Here is a 13,444-nt window from a genome sequence, read left to right as displayed (position 1 = left end):
GGAGATGGGCATGCAATAAATGGCCCCGATCAAATACCATGCCCACGAGGAAGAAGAAGAAGAACAAGAAGAACAAGAACAAGAAGAAGAAGAAGAAGAAGAAGAAGAAGAAGAAGAAGAAGAACAAGAACAAGAACAAGAACAAGAACAAGAAGAACAAGAAGAACAAGAAGAACAAGAACAACAACAAGAACAAGAACAAGAACAAGAACAACAACAAGAACAAGAACAAGAACAAGAAGAACAAGAAGAACAAGAAGAACAAGAACAAGAACAAGAAGAGGAAGAAGAAGAAGAAGAAGAAGAAGAAGAAGAAGAAGAAGACTTTTTGACTTTTGAAAGTAAAACTTTATTTACAATACATATAATAATTAAAACAGATAAAAAATAACAGTGATGCACTTAATACAATAAGTGTTTGTGAATCATATACCAATAATCAACAACAAGTAGAAGAAGAAGAAGAAGAAGAAGAAGAAGAAGAAGAAGAAGAAGAAGAAGAAGAAGAAGAAGAAAGATCGAGAAGGAGAAGAAGAAGAGAAGAAGAAGAAGAAGAAGAAGAAGAAGAAGAAGAAGTAGAAGAAGAAGTAGAAGAAGAAGAGGAAGAGGAAGAGGAAGAAGAAGAAGAACTGAAGAAGAAGAAGAAGAAGAAGAAGAAGAAGAAGATGTAGGGTTTAGTTTGTCGGCACTAGAGTCGCCTATTTCAATGAATTTCGCAGCTCGATCTATACTGTTTTCCTTTTTGTTGTATTTTTACAAAAAAGACTAAACCCTGGAAATTTTATTCTACCTCTTGAAATCGAATAATATAACATTTGAGACACAGGAATACAAAATTAATACTATCAATTTAATCTGCACGACCCACATTGGAGCAACTATATGCATTTTAATACAAAATATAGTGAATCAAGGTTTCAGAAAGCTCTACTTATACGTTTCTGTGATTCTGATACTTTGCCCGGCGTGTATAAAGACTTACCTTGACATTGGAGGATTAATCTCTGTGCTCGTTACTCATTATTTGTTAGTTACTACTGGTTGGAACTAATACGTTTTGGTGTCAAAATATGATGGAGCAATCCCTTATACTCTTGGCATAGCATGACACCCCCCCCCCCCCCCCCCCCAAGACAACAACAACAACAATAAAAACATGAGATTAAAAACAGACATGAATATATAAAATAGGTAGAATGGTTATAAGTCATTATGCAGTGACGTGCACACGCCGCACAGGTTGTTTCCTACTCTCTTTTAGTGATCTCAAAGATACCATACAATATGACATCATAGTTTAGTGTATATTTTCAGTACTATTGCATCACTGATCCATAACGTACACAATTTATCAAAATCGAAATCACACAGTACATGCGACGCGCATTACGAGAAGGAACTGTGTGCTGTGTTGAGTCTCCACCCCGCTCCACTAGCGGTAAACGGTACTGTACGAAGAGAGCCAGGGCCCGGGGACGAACAGTCGACGAGCGTGAGCGCTAGCCCCTCGAGGCCGGGCGATTGATCGACGAGGAACCCGCTGGAGCTGGTGCAGGCACGATGGCGCTTTCCCGCTCAAGACTTGGAGTAAGGTGTATTTCTACCTCAGTTTCTCGAAGACCTGAATTGGTACGGACATTTCATCAGAGTTCGAAACTATACAATGAAGCTCCAAAGGTATGTGCAAGAGAAAAAATAAACTCAAAGTTCTAATCTAACTTCAACCTAAGTTCCAATCTGCTAACCAGCTAACGACGACGTAGATCTAATTTAACTTCTAATTTAAACTTGGTAATTTGATTATTTGGTAGATCTAGGTCTAGTAATTAGTATAAATCATCTGTGCAATTAGTTAGATCTAGAACATAACCAACCCTGAAGAAGTGACAGAGGATTACAGGATCTACCTCTCCTCGTATGAATGATGATGTTAATCTCTATCATGATAAGGTTATCCAACTGCAAATGGGATGCAAAATGTTTTCACAATAATTTTAAATAATTAATTAACTTGGCCTTTTGTGCCTCATCTCTCTGGACACCATATGGTCTATAAGAATCACGATATAGAAATGCAATATAAAAGTAAAAAATCTAGATTGGTAAAACTACAGTCTACACTTTACACTTTACGATATAGAAATGCAATATAAAAGTAAAAAATCTAGATTGGTAAAACTACAGTCTACACTTTACAGTATAGTATTAATGACTGCTTTGAGAGAGCGTATAAAAACAACTATTTCTCGAATATTAAAGCAGTCATTAATACTTTTATAGGATCTATGCCAAAAAAAAATAGACTAAAAAATAAAAAATAAAAAATAAAAAAACTTCTGTCGAAGATGGGATTCGATCTTTTGCGTACAAAAGGTGATGTAACCAAAATCAGCGCCGTAAACCGCTCGGCTATCGCGCTCTGTTAACTTACTTAACAGTTTTCTCTAATATATACATTAAAATGGATTGAAAACGGCTTCGCGTGATTGAGATTCGCGGCTGCTCCATTAATCGGGCCCTTCTTTTACTTTTGCAATGCATATTGGCACGAACTTAGATCAAGATCTATCGGCAGATGTTGTTTTTTTGTTTTTGGAGTTTATTTTCGTCTTCATGTCAACAATTCAAGATAAAATTGTTGGTAAGATCGATCGAGATTCAATTGTATTGAAATTACCGACCAATTCTTCGCACACGTACGGTATCCTCGATCGCTCAAACCATTTTTTAACATGTAAACCTATGGGGTAACCATGGAGACTGACCTATTTTCCCAATAACCATGGTTATTGGGAAAATAGGTCTGTTTTTACAGGAACAGTAAAAGTTTATGAATGCAATTTCGACCAATCAGATTGCTGGATTACTTAAGTGCGGTATATAATTAGTTTTATTCTGATTCCTACATCTTAATTAAAGTGAAGAGAGAGAATAATAGTAATATGCCATTTTCATTTTCTGTTCTACAGGTTAAACGAGTCTTCTCCGGGATCCAACCGACGGGGGTCCCTCACATCGGCAACTACCTCGGAGCCATCCAGAACTGGATCCAGCTCCAGGAGGAGGAGAACACAGAGATGATCCTGAGTATCGTGGATCTCCACTCCATCACGCTCCCCCAGGATCCCAAGGAGCTGAGGGAGAGCATCCTGACATCGGTAGCTGTTCTCCTGGCTTGTGGGATCGACCCTGATAAAAGCATTCTCTTCCAGCAGTCCAGTGTAAGTAGGCCTTTTCAATCTCCCATTTTATTTTCTTCCAGAATGGAACAGCATTCAGCCCAGAGAACTTCCATGGACTTCTCCTGAGGCATCTAAAACCCTCCTGTTGAACCTCGTTTGTTTTACTCGATCACACCACTTGCAATCTTTAGTTCATCTTTGTGATAGGCCGCTTAGCCCATTGAAGATTACTAGAAGAAGAAGAATGAAGTATGATGTAATGGAATTATATTTGTAGTAAAAGCAAGGACCCTTATTCAAGAAAATTATCTGCCAGCCATCCAGTGTCATGGGAAAATGATTGAAAGCATGATTATCTCCATGAATTTTCATATTTGCTGTGTTAATATGTTTGGACAGAGAAACAGTATTCTTACCAATTGAATTTGATTTGATTTGATTTGATTTATTTACCAACAGCAGCAATACATTTCATACAATAATTTACATATACAGGAAGAGAAACTATTGGTTGGTAAAAGGGGCCAGATAATAGCACATGTGCTAGTCGAACCTAACCCCTTAAAGAGCTAAACAAAGTATTTTGGTACAAATCAGTTTAGAGAACGTAACAAAACAAAAAAAATAATTAATTTACTTTTACAATCGATACTTTAAAAAAACAAAAAAACAAGAATCAGTACTCAACAATGCCTTACAATGTACAAACTAATAATGTAAATTATGAATTGTGTACACTTGATATTTCATTCATAACTTGTTCATTTAACAGGTCATGAACTTTAAATTTTCTTACAATGAATTGATAAGGATTAAGCATTGAAAACAAGGGCAAATCACTGAAAACTTGAAAAGTGTATGTTTGTAAAATTTAGGATTAACACTGGTCTTTGCCTCACTGTACAGTCGCTCATTTGCCACACATAATTTTGCAATTGTTTTGTATAACACAATGGCTTTGCAAACTAACCCATTGTCTGTCTGGATTAGCTCCATGGCAACCCTTTTAACACCATTATGATTAATCTTGAAGCCTTTGGTATATATTTACATGGCCGCTGCAAAAACGGTCAGTTTTTGCAGGTTTAGGGTTAGAGTTAGAGTTATAGTTAGGGTAAGGGTTAGGGTAAAATGAAAAAAAACGAGTTGTCCCCAGATAAATATCTATCCCATGATAAATAGTCCAGACCGGAAATATGTGTGAATTTGATTTGCATAGGAATGTGTTGCACACAGCAATCTACATGTACATTGTATAGATCTCTAAATTGAGCCTATTGTTTTGTGCAAAAATGCATGTTTGGCAAATGAGTGATCGTTTAGAGGGACGAAGAAGACGACCAAAATGTTAAGCAGGCAGTCAGTCATGAGTTGCAATACAATGAGTTATTATCTCTATTTTGCACTTGGTCTATATTAGAGATGTACATAGAGTATGGGGACTAGATTGCGAATAAAGCCTTGAATTTATCTTTCCTTTACCAACCAAGGTTAAAAGTTCATGTTTATCATTCTAAATTTCAAGAAGGCTAATACATGTAGATAGCAAATATTTGTTCATTTGTGGGGTGATATACATGTATGTGTGAAATTCTAAATTGTTGTATTTGTACTACTTGTACTACAGCATGAAGAAGCATCTAGCATACTGGTGTCATTGACAAATTTTGAAAGGAAATATTGACCATACTCGTAGGAATAAAAACTTTACAGTGCTGTGTACAGTTTCTCTGTGGGGAGGGGGAACTCCAAACCAACCAACTCTTGGCCAATTGGGCCAGTGTAATGCTTTTCTATTACGTGCCCTGTTTAAATACTGAAATTGTGGCATTTGATTGGCTGAAGGCAAAGGTGTCTTAGAATTTTATAATTTGTTATTGATTATAATGAAACAAACCCCTAGTGTCAATCAGACTGATGTCCAGCCTCATCAGTGTGAATGAAGCGCATACATGTATGTAACAGTGGACAACTAAATCATACCCCCACCCATTATTTTTTTTGTAATTGTTTATGTATATGAAAAATCAATTTGGCATGATTATGTTCTTGAGAATGTCACAAATTAAAGCTTAAATCTAAAAGTTTTCAACAAAGGTCCTAATTCAACCAGTCCACTTTTCATTCTTGAGTTACTACTTTCGAAAAACACACACACAAAAAGAAAATCATATTTACAAGAGTTAAGTGTAGTATTAGTCCAAACACATTCTTCAGAAGTACATTTCATGGGTATAATTTGGGGCTCACAGCATTCAGTAGAAGGGTATCACAAAACCACATCACTCATCCTCACATGATGATAACAATATTATCTTTTGTACATGTAGGTCAAAATCTTGAAAAACAGTTTGGAGCGTGCCAGGGTGAAGGTCACTCTGTTGCATTGTTTGAAGAAAACATTCTTATTTCCTTCCAGTTCCTTCCAGTTCCTTCCAGTTTCCTGCACTTCTTCTCCACACGTCAAGTTGTTCTTTTATGTTTGTTTTCTTTTTACATAATTTGTTTAAAAACTTGGTTGCCACAGGAAGGTATGGTGCAGATTGCAGATTTGTAACATTTGAACTATTTATTATTTGAACTACTGTACATACAAGAATACTACAATAAAATACTGTATTCCAGCTTGATAGATATGCTATGATATATGTAATTGTGCACAGCGGCTGTCATTATTATTGTTCTGTACACTGTTTGACACTCAAAGTCTTGGGAAATTTGCTGCCACCGGCACAAAAGTGGTTAAGTACCTGAAAATAGTTACCGGTATGTTGAATTTTTCACTTGCTGACCTGTTGAGGTGTTATAGTCACCAAAATAATGTTTAGGAAAGTGATGCAAAAAAAATATATATCAATATTCAGTATATGCTTGGAAATTTGCTTGCTACTCATTGCCACTCATGCAAAGGGGGCTGCCATAAACTGGGCATTTCAAAAAATATAAATGTCATTGCACTCTTGGAGTGCACTTTTTAAAAAGGTGTTGACTATTGTGAGGGCACCATATGGCCAAGATGTGACTTGTAAGGGAAGGGGCTATCAATTTTCAAAGTTACAAGTGTCATTGAACATGCTATCATTCAATTTTATACTTTTTAAACATAACAAATCAATGTACACCTGTACATGTTTGAAATAGATGAGGGTATTGGAAACCACTTTACAGAGATAATCATTTGATAACTTACCTTTTGACTGAGATATTGATGTCATTTTCACTTCCTTTGTAGTGCACTTTTACTGGCCTTATATGGTGTAGGTCAGTATGGTGTTTACAGATAAATGTACATGTCACAAACATTGAGTTATTGCTTACTAAAATGTGTGAAAGGGAAGGGGGTGCTTTAATACTTGTATTTGTCTTGGGATGTACATGTACTGTATATTTTGGCAAGTTGCTTGGGTTTCTTTATTTTTCATTATAAGTGGAATATGGCTTTACTGAAAGATTTCCCACATCCCTTTTTTTCTTCAATTTTGGCATGTCCAATTACTTTAATTAAGCCACGGTTTCTTTGAAAGGTCCATTGTATGTAATACCAGACCCAAAGATGTTTCTTTCATCATCCTCTGCTATTCCATGATAGTGAAAGTAATATGTTAAAATATTCTTTTGTTTTGAATGATCAAAGTACCCTTTCTGTGCTGCAGGTCCACCAGCATGCAGAGCTGAGTTGGGTCTTGGGCTGCAAGACCACGCTTGCCAGACTAGGACAGTTCCCACAATGGAAGGTATGTCACATAAGCCCTATTGTCTGAATGTCAATTCGATGATAATGTGGTGTTTATTACAAAAATGTCAGAAGGTAGTTTGAATCATTTTGCAACATTTGGAAGTTTGAACTACACTGTACATATATTGAGTGGAGCATTGTTGTTCTAGCCATTGAAGGGGCACTGACACGGGGGGGGGGGGGGGGGGGGGGGGGGGTCTTTATCCACCCCTCTCTCTTTCTCTCTCTCTCTCTCATCCCTTTTCTCTTCTCCATCTCCTTTGCCCTTTTCCCTTCTTTTTGTCCTTGCTTCCTTCTTTTTTCAGGAATTAGCCCCTACACTGTATGTAGTTTCATGTATGCCATTACATGTTTATGATATTCTCACACAGAATACAAGTAAATCTATAAGTCTACTCAAGGAAACACATTTACTTGTTTGACTCAGTTGTTTCCTTGACTGATTTTGTCTTTCAAGGCCGGGTTTGTTGGTGCACACACATCCAGGACTAAGGTTGCTGAACTTATACCCCATTGTTTTACTCTCAAAGACAATGTGCATTTCCTCAAGGTTCAAATCTTGACCTTATTTTCATGTTATGGTTTAGATACTGTTTGTTTAAGGAATGATGTTTTGTCACAAGGCAATACAGAATCATTGATCATTGTTGTATGGATTATAATTGCATAATTATGGACAATGCCCTATTGTAGTATTTATAAATATATACATGTAGTCTCATGTGACTTACGGAATGTTATGTTTATTATTCATTTGATAGTTATTCCTTCTTATTTTATTTTATTACTCTCTTTCACTGTCCCTTTTTATCATTGTTTCATCATCCTCTCTCTCTCCCCCCCCCCCCCCTCTCTCTCTCTCGTTGTCTATCTCCCTTCTCTCTCTCTCTCTCTCTCCCCCCATCTATCTCCCCCCCCCCCCCCCCCCCCCCCCCTCTTCTTCTATCTCATCTCAGGCCAAAGCAGGGAATGACAAGACCAAGTCCTGCATTGGCCTTTACACCTACCCAGTCCTACAGAGTGCAGACATCCTCCTGTACAAGTAAGCATTCTCATCCTTCATCAACTTTATCTACGGGTGCATAAGCATTTCAATTTCACAATTGCTGTGTCAAAAGCATTGAAATAGGCTGGAGAAGCTACAGTGTATTGGTAAGAAGGTTCAAACGAATGCCCTGTATTGGGCAGGGAGAAATTTCTTGAATGCTTGAGGATGATGGTCGTGATGAAGAAGAGAATGATGATGATTTTTCTATGACGATGATGATGGTGATGATGATGACTTTCATGATGATGTTGACAGTTGTGATTACATTTGATTAATAATGGTGATAGTGATGAAGATGATGATGGTGGTGGTGGTGGTGGTGGTGGTGGTGGTGGTGGTGGTGGTGGTGGGTGGTGGTGGTGGTGGTGGTGATGATGATGATGATGGTGATGGAGATGGTGATGATGGTGGTGATGATAATGATGGTGGTTGTTGATGATGATCATTGGTGATAGTAATGATGGTTATGATGATGGTGAAAGTGGTGATGGTGAAAGCAATGATGGTCATTTGTGATGGTGGGGATGATGATGATGGGGGTGTTGATGATGATGATGGTGCTCGTTGATGATGATGATGATGATGAAGATGATGGCCATTGGTAATGGTGGTGATGATGATGATGATGATGTTGGTGGTGGTACCTTGGTGGAGATGATGTCCTGGTATTAGTATTACTATTGTGGTTCTCATTCTTATTCAATATTATGCCTTGTGTATTCCAAGAGCGACCCATGTCCCAGTGGGTGAAGATCAGCTGCCACATCTAGAGCTGGCTCAAGACGTGGCCAGGATCTTTAACAATGCCTTTGGAGAATTCTTTCCTACACCCAAGTCAATCGTAGGTAAGTCCATCAAAGAATGTGGTCTGAGAGTAGTTTTGCTTTACAAAAGAAAAAGATTAAAGAAGAGCTCTTGAAAATTGAAATCTCTTCAGGAAATCTTACTTCAATTCATAGACCCCAAAAGCAGTAATAGATAGAAAGAAAAATGTTTCAAAAAGGCTCAAACGTGATATAATTCCCATTGGCTTGTATTCTATTAACTGAAAACTGATGCTGAGCATAATATTCTGTTCAAATGGGACTTGTCAAAGGAAGTTTGTTTGAGGTCTAAGTTTTCCTTTGTGAAACATTATCTTAGACCCGGTGTTAATTTTAATTGAATTATTAGAATGTGGACAATTGCGTGTAGCATTGCATGCTTATGCCTACCCTTTCATTTTCCAGCCACAATGTATGTAGATCCATACCGTTTAAAGCCTATCTGCACTAGTTTGGCCAGGAGGGATTAGACCTCCCTGCCTGGTCACTGGCAGGTGGTTATATCAAATCAGGTCTCAAATAACATTTAAGAAAAAGGGGATCATGGGGGACCAACGGGTAGTGCTTAGGCATTGCTGGCTATATAGAGGGCGCAAGTAGATACAAATAGTGTACATGTAGTCCCGCTTTAAAGCAGCCTATTCTGTTCTATCATTCAAAGGTGACTTCAGGAAGATCAAGAGCCTACGCAACCCTGAACAGAAGATGAGCAAGTCAGAGCCAGACCCTAAGGGCAAGATAGAACTCACTGATTCCTGTCGGGACATCCGAGAGAAGTTCAAGAAGGCCAAGACGGACTTCATCTCGGAGGTGACCTTTGACCCAGAGTCACGACCCGGGGTGTCCAACCTTGTATCGATACTGTCTGCATTTACAGGGAAAGAACCAAACAGGATCTGCGGGAAGGCAGAAATCATGAACACGTCACAATTCAAGATGGTGGTTGCAGATGTGGTCAACGAGAAACTGGAACCGATTAGGAATAAGGTCCAGGAACTCAGAAGGGACAGGGCCTACTTGGAGGAGGTCCTGAAGACCGGGCAGAATAGGGCGCAGAAAATTGCGGAAGAAAACTTTGAAACTGTTAAAAAGTTGGTTGGACTATCATAGCAGACAGAAACTGACTGAGGAAACCGAGTAAGAACCTGTGACTAGGTCCAGGTCTAGGACCTGGGAGGCCAGGGCCTACTTATCAAAAATGCCAAGGACCAGAGCGTGGAAAATCACAGGAAATCGCAGATAAGACACTGTGTAATAGATGTTCAAACCCTAAGAGCAGGTAAAAATCAGAATTTGATTAAAGAGAAATTGAGCAACAATATCAATATATTTGCATTTTGTTACAAAATATTGCATTTGAAGAGAGCCAAGTCAACTCCAGTGATATTCATGCGTATTCTGTTTGTTTTTTATTTTTTTAATTACTTGCAATTTTGCATGGAAGTTGAACAACCTTCATGTTCAGGAGGAAGATGTCTCTATGACAGCTCCAAAACCAAATTGACTTCAGACTTTATATGGCACTCAAAGATCAGTCACATTTATTGGAGCTTGAAGGGTTTCTATAAAATATTGTGTATTCTAAAAGCTATGTGAGGTAATGCGTATGTACATGTAGATGAAGGGTATGGAAGCTACATGTAGCAGATGACCAGTGGATACGAGCATGAGATATGAACTATGAACTATAAAATCACCCTGTGTTGTGTGACAAAATCCTGCCAAAAATCGTGCTCAGGGACTAGATGTTGATCAATTATCAATGCATGCCTTTCTATGAATAATTGAGCAAGTTGAAGTAGCATGACCAAAGAGGTGGGGAGAGGGACCAAGAATGAGTTTGAAGTGTTACAGACACATAAATATAGACACGATTATAGGAATTTTAATTTTTCCTCTCAAAGTGCAGTAAATGCCACATTAAGAAATTTTAGAATTGTAGGTATTGAAAGATTAATAGAAGGATGTGTTTGTCTTGGACTGAAATATGAAATACAGTGAAACCTAATTATGAAGATATGACATACGTGCTATATTCATAATTTCTGCAAAGTTGGCTGCAAATTAAGAAATGCAGTGAATAGTGCCACTACATTGTACCTTTGAATAATAACTATCTTTTAATAACATCTTCAGATTTTGCTTTGTCAGGTGAATTATGCATTATCCAAGCGTGCTTATTTTTCTGTTTGTTTGAGAACAAATGGGCTTTAAATGATTCCAAAGTCTGTTGATTGTGTCATAAGCTATGACAGCAAAATGGGACATGTATTTGTATACAAGCTGCCACTGTGACCCAATTCCCATATATACATGTACATGTATGTAGAGGCATAAAAAAGCAAGACATGCAGAAATGTGAAAAAATGCTTACATTGCACGCACCCCAGCCCTGGGCCCCATTACATGAAACTTACCATCCATGGTAACTATTAACGGTAACTACCATGGCAACGTCACTCAAAAGTCAATTTATTTAAGGTTTCCATGGAAGTTACCATTAATCGTGAAGTTACCATCGATGTAAAGTTTTATGCAACAGGGTCCTGGTACTGTACAGGACCATGCATACAAAAATGATATTTTAGTTCAGTGTTTTGTTTCTTTTGTCTCTTTTCTGTTTTTCTTCATTCCCATACATCCCGAGGATCTTTTTGTTAGTGTGATATTAATTTTATCGGACTGATCCATGTTTCTTCAGGATCCTGGCCACAATTGTTTCACCCTTGCTTTTATGTACTTTCTCTTCATGGGATCGCCTCATTTTTATGTGTTTTTTTTTCACCTAATTATGTCATTAATCATTTTAGCTACTTGTATCTTTTGTACTTTATGCAATATCCAAATGTTTTATGAAGCAATAACCAACTTTCAGTATAATTCCACCTGATTTAGCAATCTTATTTGGTGGCTAAATTTGGATGAGGAGTGGTGGCTTTTTTATACATGTACTGGAAGTGTTGAATATAATTGTGACAAAGAGAAATTCTATGGCTTTCATTTCATAAATGAAAATGCTATTCACAATTAAATTGTTGAAATATTGAATACCCTTGGAATGATTTCACTATATTGTTGTACATTTCCTTGTATCTCCTTTTTACTATGCCCACCCTCCCCTTCTGTCTCTCTTTCCCCCCTTCTGTCTTACTTTCTCCTTCTTCCTCTTTCTTCCTCTTTCTTCCTCTTTCTTTCTCTTCTCTAACCCTCCATCACTCTTTTATTTCCTCTACCCTCTATTCTCTCTTTTCTCTCTTATTCTCTATCAACTTCTCTCTCTCTCTCTTCTAGTAATTACGATTATATGTAACATTAAGAAAAATACAGCCAGACAAGGCAGATGACTTTAAATTGCAAGAGGAGTGTATTTTAGCCAGCAAAATACCACAAACAATAATAATCAAAACTAGATTTGAAAATATACTGAATTTAAAACCAATATTATCTACAACATAATGGCATCAGTGAAATAAAAGATCTAATGAGAAGCAACTGAAAAACAACTGCATGTGAGTAAATTGTAAATAATCATTGAGTAAAGCTATGGTCACAAATCAGAGCAGCGACCGACCGATCAGTAGCCTGCTCGGTCGCTGCTGGAATTTAGGCATTGCCCAGCGATTAGGTCGGTGCCCGGGCGGCGACCACCCAGGCACCGAGCATATTTTGGGCGGCGAGTGAAAAGTGAGCAGGCGCCGCCCAAATAATTTTAACTCCGCGCTAAAACTTCAGCGGTGCCTGGGCGGCCGCCGCTCGGTGGCCGGGCAGCATAACAGTAAACAATAATGCAGAAGTCATAGACATGATAACCAATCGTATTATCTTCAATCTTAATTACTCCTAAGACATGACGGCTAGATAGTCCTGTCCATAGAATTCTTAAAACAAGCAAAATTTACAACATATCACATTACACAAAGGTTTTTGGTGTAAGAGCTACAGTTGTACAATACAGCATGGTTGTTTACATATGATGAGCACTCAAACATATCAATACCGGTCAATGTACGACAGTATTGTACAGTAACTTCAACAGAATATAATTGCATTACTGCAAATATGCATAATATGCATCTTGTACATAAAAGATGCAGTCGAACTGAACAAAATATACAGATAAAAGTTGCAAAACAAAATCAAAAGATGAGGTCCTAAATGCTACTGTTTTCGCACCTCCAGCCCAAAATTTTATTTGATATAAGCAGGATGAATATGGCTGCCCTGCCTATTGCAATGACAGAATGGATTAATATGAAGCAACATAGATCAAAGTTTGATACACATTTTACATGAAATAATGGACAAAATGTAAAGGATTGGCATACCATACTGTTAATATACTTAATACAGAAATGTGGCAAACCACAGATTACAGTTCAAATTACAGCCCCAAAATTATGATTTATTGCATCAAACCTTGGCATTTTTAAGTCTGTAATGGTTTCTTAAAGACATTGTTGACCATAAATCAAATTTGGCAGTTAATTTTTGTATTTCTATTCACTACAATATGACAATGTACATATTTATTTTAGAACTTGTTACTAGATAACGGCATCAACATCACTCTAAATTCAGCTTTTCATTATGAGCTGACACTAAATTTTCATTTTCACACATCATACTTCCTTCCAAAATTTGCCCCCCCCCCCCC

General features: G+C 37.6%; 1 protein-coding gene across 1 annotated transcript; it reads left to right on the top strand.

The window, feature by feature from the left end:
• Nucleotides 1-1,362: 1,362 nt before the first annotated feature.
• On the top strand, nucleotides 1,363-11,846 carry LOC105444446 (tryptophan--tRNA ligase, mitochondrial-like). The gene is made up of 6 exons (XM_030994991.1): nucleotides 1,363-1,677; nucleotides 2,970-3,221; nucleotides 6,836-6,916; nucleotides 7,875-7,960; nucleotides 8,693-8,811; nucleotides 9,452-11,846. Exons 1-6 carry the CDS (start codon nucleotides 1,561-1,563, stop codon nucleotides 9,898-9,900), a joined length of 1,104 nt encoding a protein of 367 aa, XP_030850851.1. The 5' UTR covers nucleotides 1,363-1,560; the 3' UTR covers nucleotides 9,901-11,846.
• The last annotated feature ends 1,598 nt before the right edge of the window (nucleotides 11,847-13,444 follow it).

This window comes from Strongylocentrotus purpuratus, unplaced genomic scaffold (genome assembly GCF_000002235.5).
Source record: "Strongylocentrotus purpuratus isolate Spur 01 unplaced genomic scaffold, Spur_5.0 spur5_scaffold_21, whole genome shotgun sequence".
Lineage (NCBI taxonomy): Eukaryota > Metazoa > Echinodermata > Echinoidea > Camarodonta > Strongylocentrotidae > Strongylocentrotus > Strongylocentrotus purpuratus.
This window is presented reverse-complemented; position numbering and strand designations above follow the sequence as displayed.

Coding starts and splice junctions, on each gene's coding strand:
- LOC105444446 (XM_030994991.1), top strand. CDS start 1,561: ATGGCGCTTTCCCGCTCAAGACTTGGAGTAAGGTGTATTTCTACCTCA. Junction 3,222..6,835: donor TTCTCTTCCAGCAGTCCAGT/GTAAGTAGGCCT, acceptor TCTGTGCTGCAG/GTCCACCAGCATGCAGAGCT. Junction 7,961..8,692: donor GCAGACATCCTCCTGTACAA/GTAAGCATTCTC, acceptor GTGTATTCCAAG/AGCGACCCATGTCCCAGTGG.